Source organism: Erythrolamprus reginae, chromosome 2, assembly GCF_031021105.1.
Source record: "Erythrolamprus reginae isolate rEryReg1 chromosome 2, rEryReg1.hap1, whole genome shotgun sequence".
NCBI classification, from domain to species: domain Eukaryota; kingdom Metazoa; phylum Chordata; class Lepidosauria; order Squamata; family Dipsadidae; genus Erythrolamprus; species Erythrolamprus reginae.
In genome coordinates this window covers 198,732,258-198,757,969 of record NC_091951.1, presented here as the reverse complement: position 1 = coordinate 198,757,969, position 25,712 = coordinate 198,732,258, and the positions used below count along the sequence as shown (strand labels likewise).

At 41.0% G+C, this 25,712-nt stretch overlaps 1 protein-coding gene across 1 annotated transcript; it reads right to left on the bottom strand.

The window, feature by feature from the left end:
• Positions 1 to 6,201: 6,201 nt before the first annotated feature.
• Positions 6,202 to 19,884, bottom strand: LOC139159482 (alpha-lactalbumin-like). The gene is made up of 4 exons (XM_070736799.1): positions 19,749 to 19,884; positions 18,998 to 19,153; positions 16,139 to 16,217; positions 6,202 to 6,265 (listed from the first exon to the last, which is right to left on the bottom strand). Exons 1-4 carry the CDS (start codon positions 19,882 to 19,884, stop codon positions 6,202 to 6,204), a joined length of 435 nt encoding a protein of 144 aa, XP_070592900.1.
• Between the last annotated feature and the right edge of the window lie 5,828 nt (positions 19,885 to 25,712).

Here is a 25,712-nt window from a genome sequence, read left to right as displayed (position 1 = left end):
ATAGTGTCGTCCTGGTGTTGTGAACTGGGTGAGATCCTGTAGGTATGCGAGGTCTGCTTGAGGTTGGCAGTTTGCTGCACACAACATCTCCATGAACTCTATCTATACACTTCTTAAAAACCTCCACTGATGAAGAACCACAACTTCTGGAGGAAAGCTCTTCCATCAGTTAATTATCCTCACCGTTAAGAAGTTTCTCCTCAATACCAGGTTACTTCTATCCTTGATTAATTTCCATCCATTGTTTCTTGTCCTGCCTTCTGGTGCTTTGGGGTGGGCAGCAGGCAGGACAGGGTTGAACGCAGTTCCACCGGCGGAAATGAAGATGCATGTGCAGCTCCATCTGATTGGCGGCAGTCACTACCTGGATTATTGGTTTCGGTTTGGCTTTCCTATTTTCCCCTGCTGCTGCTGCTGTGTCTACGCTCCTTGCTTTTTTCCTCTTTCCTCCTTCCTGGCCTCGGATGAGCTTCCCTCTCTCCTGCCCGGCTCCCCTCCAGCCTCACACGGCCAAGTCCCACCTGAGGGTGGAAGCGGCGCTGGCAGCATTTATGCTTCTGGCAGCACCCATTCACCTAGCTACCCAGCCTGAGGTGGTGGTGGTGACCCAGGAAGGAGAGCATGGGAAACATGAAGCAAATTGTCGCCCCAGTGAGCGACATTGGTAAGATTGTAAATCGAGGTCTTAACAGTTCACTTGAACGATAATGATTGCTCAATCCACTCCCACCTGATCACATGGCTGGAAAGCCACTCCTACCCAGTCACATGACCATTAAGCCACACCCACAAAATAAGCCACACCCACAGCGTGGCAGTAAAAATTTTAGCTGCACATTACTGTGACAGCTCTCAACTACTGGAATACTGCTATCATATTCCCCCTAGTCCTTCTTTTCCATCTGGATGTAGTACCATTAAGGACTACTCACTGAGTATGGTTTGTTAGCCAATTACCAATCTATCTGGTTGTGATGATGTCTATCCCATATTTTTCTAGCTGAGCAAGAAGTAGTTTGTGGTATACTGTACTTCGTTACTAATTTAGTCACTTTGTCAAAGAATGAAATAGGATTGGTTTGGCGTGATCTGTTTTTAATCTCATACTGTAGTCAATACCATACTACAGAATTAGTACTTTAAGCAAAGATGGTAAAAGCTAATTTAGATGAGCAAAACAAACTTGGGAGAAAAAAAAGGGAAAGACCCAGCATAGGGGAAGAATAATAAAATAAACGTTTTCAATCAGCTCTTTGTTTCTCTGTGTTTAACAGTGCCACCTGGTGGCGTTTCAGATTCATGGAGCAGTTCACCAAAATGTGTTCAGAATCCATCAAGATTTAGTGACACCAATGGGACACAATGAGTTTAAAGGCATCAGATTTTTCCTCTGACACAGGATCACCCTTTCCTTTTAAATGTGGATTTAATATAATATTGGGATAAGAAAAGTATCAAAAGCGTACCAATGTATCAATAACAACCCTTCTACAGACCTCTCTAATGGCAGCTACATTATTCAGTTTATACATACAGTGGTACCTCTACTTAAGAACTTAATTCATTCCATGACCAGGTTCTTAAAGTAGAAAAGTTTGTAAATAGAAGTAATTTTTCCCGTAGGAATCAATGTAAAAGCAAATAATAAGCTCAGAATTTGGATGGGAGGAGGAGGAAGAAGTGGAGGAGGACAGTAAGGAAGAAGGTGAGATGAGGGGAATAAAAAAAAAATCCAAAATTTTAAGGCTTAAAAAGAGGGACTTTGAGGGAGAGAGGAGGAGCACATGCCTCCCATACACTCGGCATGAGGCTACCTCCCAGAAACTCAGGCTGGCAAGAGGGGAGAACCTCCCACTCCTTTAACCAAAAGGCGTCTGTTGCTGCTACTACCTGCTTCCTCTTCCTCCCCATGCTGAAGGGCTCCCCTCTTCTCTCGCTCACTCACTTTGTAGCCAGTAATTTCTTTCCTTGTGGTTACTCCTCAGTTTGGCTGAAGCTGAGTTGATTCATCTGGGGTGAAGCACCCCCTTTTGCCTTTCCACGCTCAGACGCTCCAGGAGGCAACCTTGCACTGGGTGTATAGGAGGCAGCACGAGGGAGTCACCACAGCAAAGTGGTTTATTCCCTCTCCAAATGCCCAGAGAAAGGAAAAGGCTCTGTCTGCCCAGACCGAAGGGAGCATTTCTTTTCTCTGGGCGCTGGCAGAAGCTTATTCCCTCTCCAAGCACTCAGAGAAAGGAAAATGCTTTGTTCGCTCTGGACTGCCAAAGCCTCCTTAAGCGCCACCGAAAGGCTCCTCTGGCAGCCCAGAAAAGCCCGAGATGGTCGGGAGGTTTTCAATATAGGCATATGTTATGGTTTGAAGACTCTGGCTAACATTCTATTTAGTTCAACAGATCAGTCAAGGATTTGGTCTTGGATTATTGATCTGAACCACACACAGAGGAAACGGCTGTCAGCAATGATCCAATGGTCCTCAAATTGCAAATGTTATCTAACAATAAATACGTCAGATATAAGTAGTTGCTTTTCAGTAAAGTTGATTAATGAGAACTTTGTTTACTATTTGCAGTGATCTTGACAGATGCTGTACATTCTGATAGTTCAAAAATAGTTCTTTGTAAATCAGGGTGTATCACAAATCCAAAACTCTTGATTATAAATAATTATAATACATGTACAACTATAGTTCACCAGTTTCTTCATGTAAACCGTATAGACATTCTTCCCAATAAGATACTGGGGCCTTTCCTAATTGTTGAATGGAATGTTGAATTGAATTCTATTACTCCACATAATGAAAAAGAACCCCATACATTCAAGAAACCTTCTCTTTCCATTTTGCCTTTACTTCCTCTGTTCTTGTCTGTACAGTCACCCATTGTCCTTCCAACACAATGGGTGAAAAAGCCTGATTTTATACAGCTTAAAGTTGCGCTTGGTCAGTGTTGTCATAAGAGGGAAACCACTATTTTAACTTGGATATAGCGAAGGATGACTCTTCCTTGAAGGTTAAGGAATGCAATTTACCATGCTTGTCCAGTAGCCGCTGTTCCTCATTTTAATACGGTATTCCATAGCAGAAATTTGTATGACCCCCTCAAGGCACATTTGTTACAGGGCAGCATGTTCCATTCCCACCTGATCTCCATGCAGGACTTTCTCCTGTCACGGAAAACAAATGTGGGAACCCCAGGACAATAATTGTATGTTTATTCTCCAACATTTTACTAATGCAGAGGTCCATGAGGAAGTCATAATCCAGGATTAAAGACCTAGATAATATGGATTAAAAAGACAAAACAAAACAATGTCCACTGCACCACTAAAAAATATAAACACAGGTAATATGTTTGGGACCTTATAGAGCAGTTATGGGGAACCTATGGAGGGAGGGAGAAGCCTCTGCAGCTTGAGGAGGGTGAAAAATGGGCCTATCAGGCCCACCGGAAGTCAGTAAATGGGCCACTTCCGACCTTCAGAGGGCCTCTGCGGGAGCAGGGGAGATCGTTTTCGTCCTCCCCAAGCATTGATTTATGGATGTTGGCACTCGCACATGTGTGATAGAATGCATGCACACGCTTTTGGCATCTGAAGGAAAAAAAGGCTTGCTATCACTGTTATAGAGTGTGAAAAGTAACTATATTTGTTTATATTTGTAATGAAGGCTGGAAGTAACTTTTTAATATATTTTTGTTCTTTTTATCATACTTTCTTTTCTCTTTTCTCCTTTTTTAGGCTTTTTATTATTTTTATTTCATTGTCTTCTTTTAAGTTTAATTTACATTAGTTTTTACTATTATAATCAAAACCCTTAATTTTAAAAAAATACATACAGTACCAAGACTATAAAGATGGGTGTTAAATCTGTATAAGAAAAATACTGAAAAAATGCTGTCTCCGGGCAGAGAATGTAAATATACCAAGGTCACGTCTGATTGGTTAAGACGCATGACAGTTTCTTTTAGGCGCGAGCCTCAAAGAGTATAAATAGAGCTGTTTTTGACACTGACAGCTCAGACGCGTTCCCCGCTGAGTCACTTGCAAAAAGAGCTAATAAAGGAACCGTCTTTCAAAGTGCTTGTCTGGTCTACTTCATTTCACTGGCGACGAAGAACCAAAGAATCCACGTGTCAAGAATGAATAACCTCCAGATCGGCCGGGCAATGGGGGAGTAAAATCCCTACAGTCCCAAAAAACTGGGTTGCTGGAGCAGAGCTAGCAACAGAATCCTACTTCATTAGAGCACAGATGTCATTACAAACCTGGCCTCTTCCTCCTCAACCCCATTCCTATTTATGAACCAGTCCTTTCATTGCATTTACTTGCGCTGTAAGATCAGGAGACCTTCCTTTGTGTCTCATTCAGGTGGAAGCATCATGAAAGGCCCAAGAAGTGGATCTTTTTAACAACTGAACCCAATTTATGAAATATCTTGACCCATAAAGTCCAGGTGTTCTCCTGCTCTTTTTACCAAATGCTGAATAAATTTTCTTAGTATTTCTAAAATATTATATACAGTATATATACATACATACATACACATACATACATACATACATACATACATATATATATATATATATTTGTTTTCATAGATTTTCACGGGTACAGGTATGATGGTCTTGGTATATTCAGGTTTCTTCCCGTGTAGGATTTGGAAAATTCTGGTGACGTTTCGACGAGGTCCCACTCGTCATCTTCAGGCTGGTGTTTCTGTCCTTGTTCTAAGGCGAACACAGCGAGACCTGAGCTGCCTTCCTTCTATAAATACTGGTGGCTGGGTGTGGTTTGATGGCTCAGCAATTGCCTGCTGTGTAGAAACTTCCTGGTGAGTCAGTGGGGTAGCATCTGGGGTCGTTGATGTGACTGAGGTATGCCGATTAGTTAATGGTTGTAGATTGGGCATGATGTCCTGAGTAGTTGGAGCTTGCAGGCTACTTGATTGTTTTGAAATGTGTGTTCTGAGTCTGGTTTCAGTTTCTATGGCTGGGATACGTTTGAGGGCTGGTTTCCAGATTTCTGGTAGGCGGGAGGTATCATCCTGCTTGTACATATTTTGGGGATGTTTTTCTATCTTGATGGCTTCCATGATTATTCTTTTGCTGTAGTGTTCTGTTTTGGAAATTAATTTAGTACTGTCAAAATCAATTTCATGTCCTGTAGTTTTGAAGTGTTGGAAAAGGGAGGAGGTTTTTTCTTTTTTTTTTAATGCATTCTTATGTTCTGCAACACGTGCATTTACTCTCCTGTAATATATGTATATATATGTATATATTTAAATATAATATATTTAAAATATTACATGTGGCATATAATACCTAAGGTACCAATTAAAAGGTCTGGTCAAATTTTTGCTTGGTTTACACAGGCATCAGTAGTAGGTTGCTCTTGGTTCGGTTCTGCAAACTGGTAGTGATGGCGGTGGGAGGCTCCTCCCACCCAACCAAGATGCTTCTGCGCAGAAGTGTTGCATGCATATACACGAACCATTAGCAAAGGAATTTAGAACCCACTACTGACAGGCATACATATTATGACCTCGTGTGTCTCTGTATGTGGAGATATATTTTTCCAGTATTGGCATGCAAGAACCTCAAGGATGCTACTGCAGCCAGATGGTTGTTGAGCTCAAGTTCAACCACAGACAAATCCCTTATACTCCCTGACCATAACAGGGGACTATGGTCCAAGACACAGCCAGCAAGACCTCTAGCATTCAATTCAGTAATTGACTAGATACGTGACTGATTGAATGAAACAAAGGTGAATTTTAACAATTGTAACCTATTCTGATTTTGCATCCGAAGTATAGGGTACATCAACATTTAAACAACATTGTTTTGTACTCTGTCCTTCCATTTTGTCATACAATGGAGACATAAATATTCCTACCAGTTGGCAGTTTCATGTATTTTCAAGTAGTTTTTATACTGTTTATTTTGATTTTGTTCTCAGAGTTCAGAGGATGGATCTAACATACTATTCCAAAGCTCATTAAATTTGAGGGTTACAAAAATGGGTTAGATTTGCCTCCTTGATTTAGAAGACACAAGCAACTTGTGATTCTGCCTGACCGAGGTTCAGATGGGAAGCCAGTTTTCAAGAAACAGGTACAGTCATTCCAAAAGCAGCTGTTTGGACTGGACAGAGTCATCCAAAAGCAGAAAGGAAATAAAAGGCCACATTGATTGTTGTATTTCATATACATTCCCAATATAATAGTTGGGGCATAGGGTGAGTACAGTATTCAAGGAAGCGTTTCCTAAAGAAATAGGGGAGGAGAGCAGAATAGGTTAAGTACATAACAAAGATGTCATTGTTTTAAAAAGATGGAGCAATGGATTTTGATTAAACAAGTACATTCAAGAATGTGTTTTTGTATTGCACCTACCATATGCAAACAGTTTCCTTTCAGAGCCAGCACAAGGAGCAACAGAAATATATAAGAAAACTCTTAGGTCAAAACAATCAATATTGTGAGGGAATGACAAACAAATGCCTTTGCTTTTTCAATGTTTTGCATTATTAGGGACTTATTTGTTTATTTAGATTTATATCTGTTCTGATCCAGGGCACTCGGAGTGAACCCCAACTCAGAAATCATTTATTTTATGATAAAATCCCACTCTTTATTTGAACACAGGCATACATAATGAAACACAGGGCTTCATTATGAAACATAGGGTTTAAAACATCCAGAAGAAGTTATGTAATCTATAGCTGTAATCTATGTCCGGGAAGAACACCAAAAACTTGGTCTCATCTGCATTCCTAGATAAAGTCCATTCATTACATATGTTTTTGCTCACCGAAAGTTTGCCAGCACAGCATCCAACAAAGATTGTATTTTATTGAAGCAGAAATCATGATTTTAAACCTTGTTCAATCACACCTCCCAGCCTCACATCTCTTCCATTGAATAGTGTTGATTCACCATGCCCCATTTCCAACAATCCTTTTTCTTTATACTGCCTGGAAGTGACATCACCCCTCAAAGAGTCTAGGGCTGTAAACTAATACCTTTTATTCTGTAACTCCTCTTGCTTTTGGAGCAATCTTCTATAGCAGGGGTCAATGCAATGACTTTCCACTCTCATGTCTTCCTCACTCTCTGACTGGGATCACTTCCCCATTGTTACATCAGCTCCCTCTAGTGGTTCCTCAGACTCACTCAGATCACTTTTTGCCTCACTCTTGCTCCCTGCTTCACCTAGCAGCCCCCCTGGCCCAGGGTATCCAGAGGGGTCTAGCTCATCCTCTTCAGAATCTGACATGACCTGAGGTGGACAAGGAGCACTCACAACAATATTCAATCTTTTCTCCAAAAGCTTCAGGTTGCATATACAATGCTGCCTTCTGTTATTGGTCCCCTTACAGCAAACTATTAGAGTGTTAATAGCTGGGGCAAAGTCACCCAGTCAGTTGCAATGGCTCAGAAAAGACGTGAACCCTGAATCTCCTGAGTTCAGTGCTTTCAATGATCCCATAGTGGACCTCACATTACATTGAATGAGCAAAATTGATTAATCTGGGAACAGAATATTCTGTACAAATTTGGAACATACATTCAATTTCCTCTGAAATCCTATGGGTGGGTTGACATATTTTGGAAATAAATCCACCCCATCCCTTCATGGTGGAGGCACTGTTTAAGGCATTTCTGGATTGAAAGGATTAACATCATTGTTGCTGAGAGGATGCCCATGGAGGCTCCTTTCATATCCCCATCAAGGAGATGGAGTGAATGATGGGACCTCTCTGCAGCACACAGTAGCACTCAGGTTTCGAATGTGGGCTTGCTAATCTTCAACCATGTGAGCCATTCCACTCCAATTAGGCCATTTAAAGCAGAAGTAATTTCAAGTGTTCTCTTCTGATCTGACCTGGAAACAGGCTTTTATTGTTCAGCATATCCTGTCCAGAAAATCTCGAACAACTTCTGTTTCAGAGGTTTTCTTTCTAGAAAATGGCAAACTGTCCTTGGAATGGCATGGTCAGAAATTGAAGTTTGACATGGTTGGAAGGGGAAAGGGGGAGAATGGAAAGGGCCCTGAACACAGGGACAGTGATGGCTCAACGTCCCCCCGTTTCTGCAGAATGGCTTGCAAAAATGAAACTACCAAACAACAATTCATCAAGACCATGAACTTCATCACCAGGAATAACATCAACTACAACAAGCTTAGATCCAGACAAGATCTATCTCTCCTACAACGCATCCGCTCTCATGAACTATGGGCGAAATTTAAGAGATGTCTAGATCTTGGTGAAACAAACCTATACATAGATTACCGCAGTGACTGCATCAAAACCAAGACCCACAATCCTCCCTTCATCTTCCAGCCTACCATCCCTCATCAACGATCCTACATTTTCCCACCTACCATCCCTCATCAACAAATTGACATCCCTAGCACCTCCAACCAAGAATAGGAAAGCATGCCCCTCAATTCAATCCAAATCCAATCTAGTATCCAAATCCAATCTCAAATGCAAACTAATCAATGCAAGAAGTGTAATCAACAAGTTGTCAGAATTCCTCCTCCTCCTAGACACTGACATCTTCGACATTATCTTTGTCTGCGAAACATGGCTAAATGCATCCTATCCAGACTCCATCATCACATCAAGTAACTATCTTGTCTTCCGGTCTGACCGTGAATCCTGCAGAGGCTATTCTACTACAAAAAAAAAATCACTAAATCTAAAAAACATCCAAGTTGCACATGATCTTATCCTCCCTGAAACTATTATATGTGACCTATCCCTCAATACCCACACTTCGCTTCCTACTGTGCTACAGAGCTCCTGACTACGACATCACACATGCAAATAAATTAACCTCACTACTCACATGGGTAACCTCCTGCCCATACCCCATTATCTTCCTTGGTGACCTCAACCTACCGCACACCAACTAGACCCTAAACGAATGCAGTACGGAACCCATCAATACCACTATATACAATGCTGTCACCAGTCTGGGACTGGAACAATTAGTATCAAACAATTAGTATCTGGACCTCATATTCTGTAATAGTAAAAGTGCAATTGTATGATTAACTTTAGCCTCAACCTACATCACTCTAACATTCACCCAAACAATGTGACACCCAAATTCAATTTTAGGAAAGCCAACTATGAACTCATAGAAGCCAATCTCTCAATTCTTGACTGGCAAACTCTATTTTCTAGTTGCAACACTACTGATGACTCCTACAACACATTTTTACTCCAAATTAAAAGAATTATCAGACTACATGTACCACTAATAACAAAAGCAAAAAAGGCCACATTGCCAACTTCAAAAGTCGCTATGAGAGCATATGCCACCAAATAAAGACAGAATGCCTCAACTACTACAGCAAACAAGAAGAAAACCTCCTGCACACCAAATCTAACCGGGTCTTCTACAACTTTGTAAATAACAAACTCAAGAACTCAAGACCCATCCCACCACTAAAAGGACCCAACAACAAAGAATGCCATGATGAATTAACCAAAGCTAACCTCTTCAACACCTTCTTTGGCTCTGTCTTTGTTAACAGCAATGGCTCATCCCCAAAATTCAACAAATTCAACGAATTAACTCAAATAGACTTCACTCAAATAGACTTCACTAAATACCATGTTGAAAAAGCATTACATGACCTCAAACCTTCTCTGACAGTTGGACCTGATGGCCTATGTGCATATTTCCTAAAAAAGCTTTCCACAGCTATAACTGAACCACTAAGCATAATCTTTGATAAATCATCCAGGTCTGTCTCTCTACCAAAGCTATGGTCAAAAGCTACGGTCATCCCCATCTTCAAGAAAGGTGATCCCAGTCTAGTCGAAAACTACAGACCAGTCACATGTTGTGTCACATGCAAAGTCATGGAATCAATCATAAACCATTCAATTACTCTCCACCTTGAAACTAATAAGTTTCTCTCCAACAAACAATTTGGGTTCAGAAAAAAAATCCTGCAACCTACTGATGCAATTTATATTGACTTCTGCAAAGCCTTCGACTCAGTGGTTCATGACAAACACTACTTCTAAAACTCAAATCCTACGGCATCTCAGGTCACCTCCTTAGTTGGATAACTGCGTTCCTATCTAACAGACAACCAGTTGTTAAAATAGGGAGTGCCATATCAAACCCTGTTCCTGTTAAGAGCGGCGTCCCCCAAGGAAGTGTACTCAGATCAACACTCTTCATACTCTACATAAATGACCTTTGTGATCGCATTACAAGCAATTGTGTTCTCTTTGCCGATGAATCCTTCAGATTCATCTGAATTCAAAATGAATTCAAACAAACAATTTGGATTCAGCAAAAAGCTATTCTGCAACCTGCAGCTCCTCCACTGCAAAAATATGTGGACAACTCATCTTGATCAAGAAAAATCTATAGATGCAATTTATATCGACTTCTGCAAAGCCTTTGATTCAGTGGTCCACAACAAACTAATTCTAAAACTCAAATCCTATGGCATCTCAGGACCCTCTACAGCTGGATAATAGCATTCCTGTCAAACAGACAACAAGTGGTCAAAATAGGAATCACCATATCCACACCTCTCCCTGTTAAAAATGGTGTACCCCAAGGTTTCGTACTGGAACCAACACTCTTCATTCTGTACATCAATGACCAATGCCATCACATCACAAGGACTTGTGTTCTCTTTGCAGATGATGTAAAACTCTTCAACACCACTGACAACACAGCTATTCTACAAAAAGACCTAGACTATGTTTCTGATTGGTCTAACACATGGCAACTCCAAATCTCAACCAATCTCTGTCCTACACATCGGCAACATGAATCCGAACTACAAATACAAACTGAACAAACAAATTATCACAGATAAACCCCACTCGGTTAAAGACCTCAGAGTACTAATAACAAATGACCTAAGTGCCAAAGCCCGCTGCAACAACATCGCCAAGAAGGCTTCAAGAGTTGTTAACCTAATCCTACATAGCTTCTGCTCTGGCAATTTCACACTACTTACCAGAACTTACAAAACCTTCGCCAGACCCATCCTTGAATACAGCTCATCAGTTTGGAATCCATACCACATCTTGGACATTAACACCCTCGAAAATGTCCAAAGATACTTCACCAGAAGAGCCCTTCACTCATCCACTGAAAACAGAATACCCTTACGAAACTAGACTTACAATCCTGGGTCTAGAAAGCTTAGAACCACGATGCCTTAAACGTGATCTACGTATTGCCCACAAGATCATATGCTGCAATGTCCTGCCTGTGAACAACTACTTCAGCTTCAACCACAACAACACAAAAGCACACAACAGATTCAAGCTTAATATTAACCGCTTCAAACTTGACTGTAAAAAATACGACTTTAGTAATAGAGTTGTCGAAGCATGGAACTCATTACCGGATTCTGTAGTCTCATTCCCTAACCCCCAACATTTTACCCTTAGACCAGAGGTGGGCTCCAGCCAAAACGTCTGGAACGGTCATTTAGCTGGGGAACACAGAGCGCATAGGCCCATTCCGGTTCCAGCTGCTTGTGCACGTGCATGCATGAGCATCCAGAGCAATTCCGGTAAAAAATTACCGGCTTTTTTGCTTCCACACATGCACGGAAGCAAAGAAGCCGGCAATTTTTGCTGCCAGAAAGACACCCGCACGCCGTTCTGGCTGCTGCCCATCTCCAGCTGCAAGGCAAGGACCAGGCAGGCCACTTGCAGTGCAGCATGGTGGGCGGGAGTGGTTGGTGGTGGTGAGCCGCTGCTGCGAGAGGTGCCAGGGTCAGGCAGGGCAAAAGGCGGCCGGCGGCTGTAGGCAGCTGCTGCTATGAGAGGTGCCACGGATGGGCAGGGCAAAAGGTGGCCGGCGGCTGCAAGTAGCCACATCTGCGAGAGGCACTGGGGGCAGGCAGGGTATAAGGCGGCAGGGAGATACCATGACAGGCACATGGGGGGGGCGAACGGTTGCAAGCGGGATGAATGGCAGTGGCAAGCAGCCACTTAACCTTTTTTTAGGCTATTTCCATTTCCCCCCCCGTTTCTGGGCATGCGCAGATGCGAAAAAACTTGGAAATCTTGTCCTTGCACGAGATTAGGCTTTGGCTGATCCCATGTGGGGGGCACGCACGGGAGTGGTGCACACACTCAGGGCATGGGGGCATGTGGAGGGGGTGCTGCTAGCCCATTCCGGTAGGGCTGGGAATGATAGCCCACCCCTGCCTTAGACTATCTATGGTTGACCTCTCCAGATTCCTAAGAGGTCAGTAAGGAGCATGCATAAGCACACTAGTGTGCCTCCCGTCCCTGTCCTATTGTCTCTCCTGTATCTCATATCTCTTCTCTTCTATCACTATATCTTTTCTTCTATGCTCTCATTGATATATTTTATTCCTATATTTTCTCCTCTGTTCTTTCCTTGATATATTTCACTTCGAGTATATCCACTATAACCTTCATTGTGTATTATTGTGTATTGGAAAAAACAAACAAACAAACAAACAAATAAATACATGTAAAACTTTTCAACACCACCCATAACACAGCTACTCTCCAGAAAGACCTTGACTTCATGTCCGAATGGTCAACTCCAAATCTCAACCAACAAATGCTCTGTCCTATACATTGGCAAACCGAACACCAAATACAAGCTGAATAGATAAGACCCTGCAGACAACCCTCACTCTGTAAAACACCTTGGAATACTTATATCAAATGACCTAAGTGCCAAAGCCCATTGCAACAACATCGCCAAAAATGCTTTAAGAATTATTAACTTAATCCTACATAGCTTCTGCTCCAGCAATCTCACTCTATTAACCAGAGTATACAAAACTTTCGCCAGACCAATCCTTGAATGCAGCTCATCAGTCTGGAATCCACACCACATTTCGGACATAAACACTCTAGAAAATGTCCAGAGATACTTTACCAGAAGAGCCCTCCACTCCTCCACTCACAACAGAATACCCTACGAAACTAGATTTCCAATCCTAGATTTAGAAAGCTTAGAACTACGTCGCCTTAAACATGATCTAAATATAGCCCATAAAATCATGTGCTACAACCTCCTTCCTGTCAATGACTACTTCAGCTTCAGCCAAAACACACGAGCACACAACAGATTCAAACTTAATGTAAACCACTCCAAACTCAACTGCTGGAAATACCACTTTAGTAACCGAGGAGTTAATGCCTGGAACTCGCTACCTGACTCTGTAGTATCATCACCTAACACCCAAAACCTTACCCTTAGACTATCCACTCTTGACCTCTCCCAATTCCTAAGAGGTCAGTAAAAGGGCGTGCATAAGTGCACCAGCATGCCTTCTGTTCCCTGTCCTAATGTTACTTTATATTATTTTACTATTATCATGTAGATGAATATTTCATCTCTAATATTATCTTATTTTCTTCTTGCTAGTTTCATGTATATAAATATTATTATATTGTTACATACTTCTAATATGTATTTGACAAAACAAACAAATAAAAATAAATAAATAGACAAACAAACATTCCAGAGTTCTCTAGAATTAGTGATGGGCTCCTACAGGTATGATCAGGTACACAGAACCGGTAGAAAATTTTTTCTTTTTTTTCTTTTTTTCCCTTCTGGGCTATGGGTATGTTTTTCCTATTGCAGTAAATGAGGTCGAATGTGTATAATTTTAGAAGAGCTGTGTATGTGTGTACATATATTGTACTTTATACAGCAGATAATGTATATTTTTGTGTGCCTGCATTTAATATGTATGTGCACATATGGCATATATACATAGAATTAAATAGTATACAGTGATACCTCGTCTTACAAACGCCTCGTCATACAAACTTTTCGAGATACAAACCCGGTTTAAGATTTTTTTGCGTCTTCTTACAAACTATTTTCACCTTACAAACCCACTGCCACCACTGGGATGCCCGCCTCCGGACTTCCGTTGCCAGCGAAGCACCGGTTTTTGCGCTGCTGGGATTCCCCTGAGGCTCCTCACCATGGGAAATCCCACCTCCGGACATCCATGTTTTTGTGATGCTGCAGGGGAATCCCAGCATCGCAAAAATGGGCGCTTCATTGGCAACGGAAGTCCGGAGTGGGGTTTCAAGGACTTCGGTGTTTTTGCGATGCTGCGATTTCACTGATGCTCCTTTCGCTGGGAAATCCCACCTCCGGACTTCCGTTGCCAGAGAAGCGCTTGTTTTTGCGATGCTGGGATTCTGCTGCTGGGATTCCGCTGCTGGGATTCCCCTGCAGCATTACAAAAACACAGAAGTCCGAAGGTGGGGTTTCCCATGGAGGGGAGCCTCAGGGGAATTCCAGCAGCGCAAAAACGGGTGCTTTGGCTAGCAAAAGGGGTGAATTTTGGGCTTGCACGCATTAATCGCTTTTCCATTGATTCCTATGGGAAACATTGTTTCCTCTTACAAACTTTTCACCTTAAGAACCTCATCCTGGAACCAATTAAGTTTGTAAGACAAGGTATCACTGTATTTCGGATGTTCAGTAACAGTAAGGGAAATTGTATCTCTTTGAGGCAAGGAGAGGCCAGGCACCCTAACCTTAAACCCAAACCCTTGACGTGAGTGGTGTCAAGTTGGCCACCTTTAATCCAGTCACATGACCTCTAAGCACCCCAGTCACATGGCCGGCAAACCACACCCACAAAATAAGCCACGGCCACAGTGTGGTAGTAAAACTTTTTTGCAGCCCTTCACTGTCTAGAATATTATATTCCCAAAGTTGGAAATCTTGCTTATTTTATTTATTTATTTATTTTATTTTTAAAATCCCATCTTTATTATTGCTTATAAATAAGGTAGTAAACATACCTAATATTACTACTACTTCCTGTTTTCCCCACAGAAACAAATCTGTGAGGTGGGTTGGACCGAGAGAGAGTGAGTGCCTGAAAGCCCTCCAGCTGGTATTTTAGGCCTAAAGTGGGACTGGGACTCACAGTCTAAGGTTTTTAGGCAAGCACCTTAACTGCTAGACCAAACTGGCTCATCACATCCCTGTTATAGGGTAACCTCCATAAGTGCATAAGTGCACCAGTGTGCCTTCCGTCCCCTGTCCAATTGTCTCTCCTTATCTCATTTATCTTTTCTTCCTTTCAAATATGTTCACCTATACTTTTATATCTTTTCTTCTATTCTTTTCTTTATTTATACTATTACATATCTATTCTCTTCAATGTGTATTATGTATTGGACAAAATAAATAAATAAATAAATAAATAAATAAATAAATAAATAAAAATGCATTCTTCCATTTCTATCCCCCAACTTATTTTCAAACAAGAATGGCCCACAACAAAATACAGAAGTATAAGTACTATCTTTGTATACAGTGGTACCTCGGTACTCGAACGCTTTGGTTCTCGTACATTTCGGATAACGAACAAAATTTTCGGCAAAAATTTGCTTCGGTATCTGAACAAAAATTCAGATACCGAACAGCCAGAGAAAATTTTGTTCATTATCCAAAATGTTACCACCGGGGGCTGCTGCAATCCCAGCAGCTTCAGGGGGCTGAGGAGTTCGATAATTCCTCCAAGCTGCAGGAAGGATGGGGGCTGCTGCAATCCCGGCAGCTTCGGGGAGCTCCTTTCCTCATTGCTTCCTCTTATTACCTGTAAGCAGCTGCAAAAACTTTCTCCTTCTCGGTGGCTGCTTCCCTTTGAGGAGCAACAGTGCCGGGAACGTCACATAATGAAGGGAAGCTGCTAGAGCAGCTTGGAGCTCTTGGAGCTCCTCAGCCCCCTGAAGCTGCTGAGATTGCAGCAGCCCCCACCCTTCCTGCAGCTTGGAGTACTGAATTTATTTATCCCATTGGAAATAAAGAAAATAGATTTAATTGGTTCCCAGCGAGTTAACAGGGGCTGGGAACCAATTAAATCCATTTCCATTATTTCCTATGGGATAAATAAATTCGGTCCTCGACCAAATCGGTTCTCGACCACACTTCTGGAACGAATTGTGGTCGAGTACCGAGGTACCACTGTATTTCATACACAAAGATACTACTACCTTCCACCCCCCACCTACCCTAATAAAAGGGACTTCTACCATGGGTTTGTAAGATTAAATAATACTTTCTGCCACTTTTTCTTTCTTTCCTAGAATTAATGTTGTAGATGCTACTTACCACAACAACATCCCTCTGGTAGTCCTGGCAACTTTCTTAACACATTCAATGTCGTCTCTAATATCGTCATCAAGGAATTCTGTGGAGGAAGAGAAGGAAAGCTTTAATGAAATTAAAGTTCCTTCCATAATAAAACTGGGATTTTAAATAGTGAACCTTCAACTGCAACACCAATAGTTTCTCTGTGCTGATCTTTGGCTTTCCAATGGTGGTGGATTCTCCAGGTTTAAAATGATCTTGCAAGAGATTTAGAATTTCATCAATTGTGAACAGTTTCTCTGTATTAATGAGAGTCAGTCTCCCATTTCTATCACTATTCCACACAGGCGCTCATATTTTAATTTTATTAGGGGTGTCCAAAATGCATCAACCTGGGACTGGGATTGCTGGGAGAACAACTTAGATGATTGTGTACTCGTCATTATATAGCTTAATAAAAGAAAGTTCAAAGGGCATAGGGCTTTATTTTCAGGGAAATTTTTTACTTCAATTCATTTAGGATTTGCTTGTACACAGTTCAGCAGAGTCTTTTTCTGCAGCCTGGAATATGAATAAATAACATATGAATAAATAAAATAAATAAATAAAATTATGGCTGCGACGGAGGCTCTAGACCGAATTGCACCTTTGCAACCTCTCTGTGGCAACAGACCCTCTGTGGCAACAGATCTCCTTGGTTTACTGAGGAGCTCCGGGGAATGAAACACCAGAAGAGAGGTCTAGAGAAGCGTTGGAGGAAAACCAGATCCGAATCTGACTGAACACTTGTAAAAGCTCATATGGAGATTTACAAAGTGGTGATCAGGTTGACAAGACGTGCATACAATGTTGGCCTGATTGCGTCTGCAGAATCCCGACCAGCCGCACTGTTTAGGGTGACTTGCTCCCTCCTTAATCAGGGGGGAGTTGAGGAACCCTTGCAGGGTAGTGCTAAGGCCTTTAACAAGTTTTTCGCAGATAAAATCTTCAATTGGAATGCAGAGTCAACTGACAATGAGTCAGTCGAGGTGACAGGGGCTTGTCTTAGTCCACCTGTTTGGAGTGAGTTTGACCTGGTGACACCTGATGAAGTGGACAAGGCCATTGGAGCTGTGAGTTCCACCACCTGCTTATTGTACCCAGCAGGGAGGTGACATGGAGCTGGGTCCTGGAGACTACCAATGTTTCTATGAGGGAGGGGTCCTTCCCGGCTCCCTACAAGGAGGCACTTTTGCGCCCCTCCCTCAAGAAGCCTTCCCTGGACCCAGCCGTATTTAATAATTATCATCCTATCTCCAACCTTCCCTTTATAGGTGAGGTTGTCAAGAAACTGGTGTTGCTCCAGCTCCAGTGGTCCTCTGAAGAAGCTGATTATCTAGGCCCTTGACAGTCAGGATTCAGACCTGGCTACAGCATGGAAACTGCTTTGGTCGTGCTGATGGATGACCTCTGGTGGACACGGGGCAGAGGTTTATCCTCTGTTCTGGTGCTTCTTGACCTCTCACCAGCTTTTGATACCATCGATCATGATATCCTTCTGCGCCGACAGGTGGGGCGGGGAGTGCGAGGCACCATTTTGTGGTGGTTCTCCTCCTACCTCTCTGGTCAGTTGCAGTCGGTGTTAGTGGGGGCCAGACGTCTACGCCTAGGTCCCTACCTTGTGGGGTAACCTCAGGGGTTGGTCCTCTCCCCCCTGCTGTTTAAAATCTACATGGAACCACTGGGTGAGATCATCCAAGCACATGGGGTGAGTTACCATCAGTACGCTGATGATACTCAGCTGTACATTTCCACCCTGTGTCCACTCAGTGAAGCAATGGAAGTAATGTGCCAGTGTCTGGAGGCTGTCAGGGTCTGCATGGGTGCCAACAGGCTCAAGCTCAATCCAGACAAGACAGAGTGGCTGTCGGTACTGCCTCCCAAGTACATTTCCATCTGTCCACCCATTACCCTGCGGGGATATTACTGACCCCCTCAGAGAGGGTCTGAAACTTGGGCATCCTTCTCGATCCACAGCTGACTTTAGAACACCATCTTTCAGCTGTGGCGAGAGGGGCATTTGCCCAGATTTACCTGCTGCACCAGTTGCGTCCCTATTTGGACAGGGAGTCTTGCTCATGGTCACTCATGCCCTTATCACCTCGAGATTCGACTACTGCAATGCTCTCTACAACGGGCTACCTTTGAAGAGTGTTCGGAAACTTCAAATCATCCAAAATGCAGCCACATGAGCGGTTATGGGCCTCCCGAGGCATGCCTATATTTCACCATCATTCCGTAGACTGCATTGGCTGCTGATTAGTTTCCGGACACAATTCAAAGTATTGGTTATGACCTATAAAGCCCTACATGGCATAGGACCAGATTACTTGCGGGACTGCCTTCTGCCACACGAATCCCAGCATCCAGTTAAATCCCACAGAGTTGGCCTTCTCCAGGTCCCATCAACTAGACAATGTTGTTTGGCGGGTCCTAGGGGAAGAGTGTTCTCTGTGGGGGCCATGGCCCTCTGGAGTCAACTCCCCCCAGAGATTCGCACTGTCCCCACCTGCCTTACCTTTTGTAAGAATCTGAAAATTCACTTATGCCATAAGGCTTGGGGTCACTAGACCCCAGCCTCTGCCCAGTAAATGTTTTGGATGTGGTAATATGTATGTGAATGCTTGATTTTTAAAAGTTTAATTTTTAAAAATAATTTTAAATTCATTATCACTATTAATTGGACCTAGAAATGTTTACATATGTATTTTTGTTATTGAGATGTTGTGAGCCACCCCGGAGAGGGGTGGTATATAAGTCCAACTAATAAATAAATAAATTTGATAATGGAACCCAAGTTGCTGGGGTCAATTAATGCAAATGTACAATGAAGTCACTCACTCTCACAATCTATTTGGCAAATATTCTGGCTGTTATGTCTCCCATCTGTACACCATATTAAGCCACTCAGATGAAATAAACCATAATGTGGGTGTCCTTCAGTATAGATGTAATGTTCAGTGTTGAACCCGCTGGTAAATAGGATCAAACATAACCCTGTGGGAGGAAACCATAGCAATTAAACATGAATAGTTGATTCGCTATCAAAGGAAAACCTTGAGGTAGGAGTGTTTGTGATAAGGCAATTGAAACCCACTCCTTTTTAATGTCTCATGTGCATGACACAAGTATAAAGGGATGGGGGATAGCCAGTGAAGGGCTACCAAAGTTTTTACTACCACATTGTGGGCGTGGCTTATGCAGGATGCCCTACATTTTCTTTCAATATCTTTCAGTGCAAATTGGGTGCTCTGGGGTGGAGCTCCATTTTTGCTACCCCACTACGTTCTGCCCCGTCCGGGCAGTAGCCCACCCCTGGGGATAGTTATGGATGGCCCTCCTCCAGCTGCCCCCCCACCCCCATTGTTGTGTCCAGAGGACAGTTAGATTTTGGTTAAGCCCTAGAACTTGCATACTCATATTACTTAACTTTTGACCTTAATATGAATGTCCTTCTAAAAATCTAGACGTTAAAAAAAAGGAATTTCCTCCAGAACAGAACTGAAAGTTAGATGATCATCATATTGGACTTACTGTAAGTTAAAGCCCCCAACAGGGAAAAAAAGTGTTGCACTCAAAGAATAAAACTTACAGTGATTTAGGCCAATTTTATAATAATTGTCCAGTCCATGTTTTTTCAATTCTTCATACAATTCACACTTGGTGTATATTTTAGCTTTACTTGCTTGAGCGAACAGACAAAGGAAGGCAAACCACAGACCTATCATTGTTGGAGAGATTTGCAAAATGATGTGCTCTGAGAAAGTTTTTATAGCCTTGCTTTATTTGTTTTAGTTGGGGGCTGCACCTTCTTTCTATCAATGTTATTTTTATGGAAGTCAGATAAAGTTTAGATCATTATGTTCCTGCACTCACAGGTTGGCATTCATAAAGATCTTGGATAGCTGCATGCCTCAAATAAAAATAGAAATGTTAATACCACTGTTTTCTTCAACACAGAAGAAGAATATAAATACAGTGATACCTCATCTTATGAACTAAATTGGTTCTGGGACGAGGTTTGTAAGGTGAAAGGTTTGTAAGACAAACCAATGTTTCCCATAGGATTAAATGGGAAAGCGATTAATGTATGCAAGCCCAAAACTCACCCCTTTTGCCAGCTGAAGTGCCCATTTTTGTGCTGCTGGGATTCCCCTGAGGCTCCCCTCCATGGAAAACCCCATCTCCAGACTTCCATGTTTTTGTGATGCTGCAGGGGAATCCAAGCATGGGAATCCCAGCAGCGCAAAAACGGGTGCTTCGCTGGCAACAGAAGTCCAGAGGTGGGGTTTCCCAGCGAGGGGAGCCTCAGCAAAATTGCAGCATCGCAAAAAACGGAAGTCCTCAAAACCCCATCTCCGGACTTGCGTGTTTTTGCGATGCTGCGATTTTGCTGAGGCTCCCTCACTGGGAAACCCCACCTCCAGACTTCTGTTGCCAGCGAAGTGCCCGTTTTTGTGCTGCTGGGATTCCCCTGCAGCATCGCAAAAAGACGGAAGTCTGGAGGTGGTGTTTCCCATGGAGGAGAGCCTCAGGAGAATCCCAGCAGCACAAAAATGGGTTCTTCACTGGCAACAGAAGTCTGGAGGCGGGGCATCCCAGTGGCGGCGGCTTGGGTTTGTAGAGTGAAAATAATTTGGAAGAAGAGGCAAAAAAATCTTAAACCCCGGGTTTATATCTCGAAAAGTTTGTATGATGAGGAGTTTGTAAGACGAGGTATCACTGTATTTGGCTTAACTAATATCTATGGAAATGTACAGTAGAGAAATTAAAACCAGACTTCATAGATAAACCTCTGCCAGGAATTTCAGAAAAGCATGGCTGTGCTTGTGTGCATGGGCCCTTGTGCTCAAGTTTCTAGCTTCCACAACTGATGCAATGTTCACTCTAATTTTTTTTTGGTGTGAGCGGAAATGTATAATGTCTGAGTGACACATTTTCATGCCTGGGCAAGGATCAGTTAGAAACAAAAGGGGGTCACGTGACCTCAGGACACACAGCAATGGTCAGAAATATGAAATGGCAGCAAAGTTTTGATCCTGCGGTCATCAGGCTGCTGTGAAGGTCCTAAGTGTGAAAAGGGCGCATAAGTCACTTTTTTCAGGGCCGTTGAACGGTCAGTAAATGAACCATTGTAAGTTGAGGACAACTTGCTTCCCCCCCTAGATGTTTTCTGTGGAGCTTCAAAATGTACTCCTGATCTGCTGATCTGCTTCTAAAAGGGAGCACTGGTCAGACAGATAATCCTCGACTTCTGTTCTGAACCCAATGGAGGCCAACGTTTCTATCACCTGAGTAAGACGGTTCTGCCTCACTTTATCACCTTTTTTGCCACAGTCGTTAAGTGAATCCCTGCAGTTGCTTGTCAGAAGATCCCAAAAGATGTTCACATAATCCTGGGACATTGCCACCATCATAACTACTTTGTCAAGTGTCCAAAGTTTGATTCAATAACCCCTTAATTTTTCTAACAAAGTACTTCCTTCCTAGAAGGAAGAATAGAAAGAATAAAATGGAAAAGGGGATTAAAAGGGGATACAAAAGAATAAAAAAGAAAAAGAGTTCCGTTCAAAGTTCTGCTCAGATTAAAGAAATTGGAGTTTGAGAAGGGTTGATTAAGTTTGGAGTCAATGTTCCCTCTATTTTTTTTGCGGTGTGGGCGGAAAAGTATAGAGCGGCAGTCCTTTTGGGACTGGGAAGCATAGAAGTATAAATAAATAAATAAATAAATAAATAAATAAATAAATAAATAAATAAATAAATAAATAAATAAATAAATAAATAAATAAATAAATAAATAAATAAATAAATAAATAAATAAATAAATAAACAAACAAACAAACAAACAAACAAACAAACAAACAAACAGGAAAAAATCCATTCTTTTTTATTAAAAGAAATTAATAATAAAACAAAACCAAAATCGATTACTATTAAAACTAAAACAACTAGCAAAACCAAAAACACAACTATTAATAAATCCATGCTTTAAAATCTTCATTTCTTAAATATTTATCATAGTATTATAGTAATCTAGTAATACTATTAAAATCTATCTGAACACCAATGCATCCATTAATATATTTCCATAAATTATACTTTTCTATAATTTCATTCAATATTTCCAAGCTCAATTAATTTTCAGGCACTTAGCATTTACTATTATTAACTTTCATCAATCTTCTACATTTCCAAGTATATTTTATATTCATGAAGCAAACTCATAAAATCATACAGTACACATCATAAACCCCTTATTTATCATATGTATCTTCCATTAATTTTACATATATAATTCTATATAGTTCTAAATTAGAATCCAATTTTACGAATTAATACATCCTAATATTAAACAACACCTAAATATATCTTTTACCATCATTCCATAGTCAATCCATATTTCAAGTCTTTGATTCTTCCAGAAAAGAAAATGATTTTACTCCATGAAGATAAGCTGGAAGGAGTGATTTAAACTTAATGAGTTAACTGGAATCAGGATGCATTTTTCTCTGCTTGATAGGCGCAACTGAAATAAAGGTTAACCTGAAATTTGAAAATGTATTTTTAAAAAGATATATATAATGCTTAAGTAACTCTTAATTAAAAAAGCTATTGAAAATGTATTTGAGAATATAACCTGTATAAAAAGTGGAAGAGGATATATTAATAGGATGTTAAATATACGATGGATAATCACTAAGGAAATGGCAGTATTAGTTAAAAGTAACGAGATGGGAGAATTTAGAGAAATAAAACAAGCAGCAATAGAAAGCGCTCAGGCAGTAATAGTCCTGGGTTGGAAGGATGCGACAAAATGGACAATGCAAAATTGGTACCAGTACATTGTGGACCATATTCAATTTGAGATTATGGATAAAAGGATGAATTCAGTTAATGAAACTGACTTGCGACAACTGATGGGACGATGGGACAAGGTAAGACGATATATGGCAAGTAGAATACGAGACCAAGCTGCAAGGAATACATTGGAATCACTTTATAATATGTAAACAGATATTTTGCTCTTGAGTTAAAATGGTATATACAAGGAACCCCCCCAAATTTGGTGGTGGGGTGTGAATGTTTGACTGGTGATGGGTACCACAACATAAAACAGAGCACCTGTTTTTATGTTGTGTGTGTGTTCATATTTTTAAAAAATCAATTAAAAAATTAATAAAAAAGAGAGTATAACCCGTATTAAGAGAAAGGTAAAGAAAATGATGTACCAGTTTAAAGAAAATCTGTTAAAAAGGATTTTTTAAAAAGAAAAATATTTTATAAGGGTAATTTGTAGGGAGAAATTTGAATGCAATATTGAACTTTAAAGCTTGTATGTTAAAATCAAAGAATAAGATGTATTACAAAGTTTTGATTTATTTTAAAGTGCTTTTTTGTTTTTAAAAAGTTTAGTACAAGAAAAGGATTTTTCCTCCTTTTTAGGCCAAAGAATTTGAAAGAATACAATAAATTTTATAAATAAAAATGGTGACAGTTCATAGGTGCAAATAGAAATACACATTATTTCCATAGCAAGAAAGATAAAGCAGTAATAAGTAAATTGATTACTTTATTTAAAGAGGAAAATATGTTCTTATTTGGATATCTGGAATTTGTGCTTGTGAAGTAAAAAAAAAAGACACTTTGATCTTGGTTTTGTTGATTGGAAAGATTTAGTGTTATAGAAATGGCTAGTTATATATTAATGTGTAAAAGCAAAAAGTTGAGGTTGGAATGTGTTTATCTTGTACTGTGCTAGTAAGAGTTGGAAGAAATACCCTCTCTTCTTTTTTTTCCTCTTCCCTCTTGTATTTCACACCCCCTTTTCCTCATTCTCTTTCCCTCCCTTAATTTCCTATTTTCTCTTCTCTTTTGTATTTTACATAATAAAAATGATAAAAGAGAATAGGGGGAAAATCTGGAGTTCTGGGAACATGACAGTTGGCACTTTAATGCATATTTACAGGTGTATATTTATACATAATGGATGTAAAACAAGATGGATTAATGATATCAGCAAGGATTATAGGTCCAATTGGCAACAGAAAGTTCAGGACTATATAGGTTGGAAACCTGTGGAAGAGGCTCCATCCTGCAGTGGATAGATAATAGCTAAAATGATGATGATTATTAACAGTTTTCTTATACAGGTTCTCCTGCTTTGAGATATTGAGATCTTTGTTTTCCAAGATATATTTTTAATGTTCTCAATTAGACGACTCTAACCCACGACAATTAAATTTCTTAAGCAAAATGACATTGGTTTTCTTGATGATTGTAAAAGATGACAAATAGATCAAATACGATCTTCCGAGAACCTTCTTTCATCACATCCTACACTGTATCAGTGGGTTGGAGCATGGGTTGTCCTCTGATCCTCATCAGGAAATTAGGGTCAATTAAAACGATCCCTTTAAACCTCATCCAAAGATGATTTTGTTCTGGACAAAAAATGGGCAGAAGAAAAAGTTGCAATGAGAGCAAGGTACAGGTTGTAGTCTGGTGGAAAAGGTCTGAATGTACTTACACTTACTAGTAGAAGTGGTGGATAATATAATTCTATTCCTGTTATCTATGTGTTAACCTTAATTTTATTGGGAATAGACTAAGAGTGTCCTCTCTGAACATTTTGAATCATATTGGGAAAATAAGATCATATGGAAGATGGTGGATTGGAGCAGACAACTGATGCAGAGGTCCCAATAACTCCCCCCCCTCTGCACAGTGCTGGAATATTGGTTCTTGGATGCTGTCAATGCCACCCTTCATCAGTTAGATCCTTATCCCTTGTGGATGGTGAACGCCTCCCGGAAGGTGACTAGCAGGTGGGGTCAGGTATTGATTACATTGTCACTACATGAGAAGACATTTCTGGACCTTTTAAGACTGTGTAAACTTTTGCATTTCATTTGGAAACCAAAGACCCAGAGTATGGAAGAAGAATGGAGGGGGCACACCAAGATTTATTAATTTATTCATTCATTCATTTGTCCAATACACAAATACATAGGAAGAAAAATAGACATGTAGTAATATATATAAGGGTAAAGTGAACTTAGAGGAGAGGATATATGAAAGAAAGAAAATATATATGATAAGTGAGAGAAAGGAAAGACAATTGGACAGGGGACGAAAGGCACATCAGTGCACTTATGTACGCCCCTTACTGGCCTCTTAGGAACCTGGAGAGGTCAATCGTGGAGAGTCTAAGGGAGAAATGTTGGGGGTTAGGGATTGACACAGTTGAGTCCAGTAATGAGCTCCACGCTTCGATAACTCTATTGCTTGAAGTGTGCAGTCTGTGTTGATTTGGGGAGACATGTCATCTGCTGGTGTTGGTCCACTATGCTTCATTAAGTCCAGGGTCAACATAACTATGTAGTAGGAGATTTTGGAGCACATGCTTTATGGGGATGCTGACTTCATTTTCCAGCAGGACCTGGCACCTGCCTTCATTGCCACAAGCACCAAAACCTGGTTCAGTGACAGTGGGATTACTGTACTTGAATGGCCAGCAATCTCGTTTGACCTGAATCCCATAGAGAATCTATGGGGC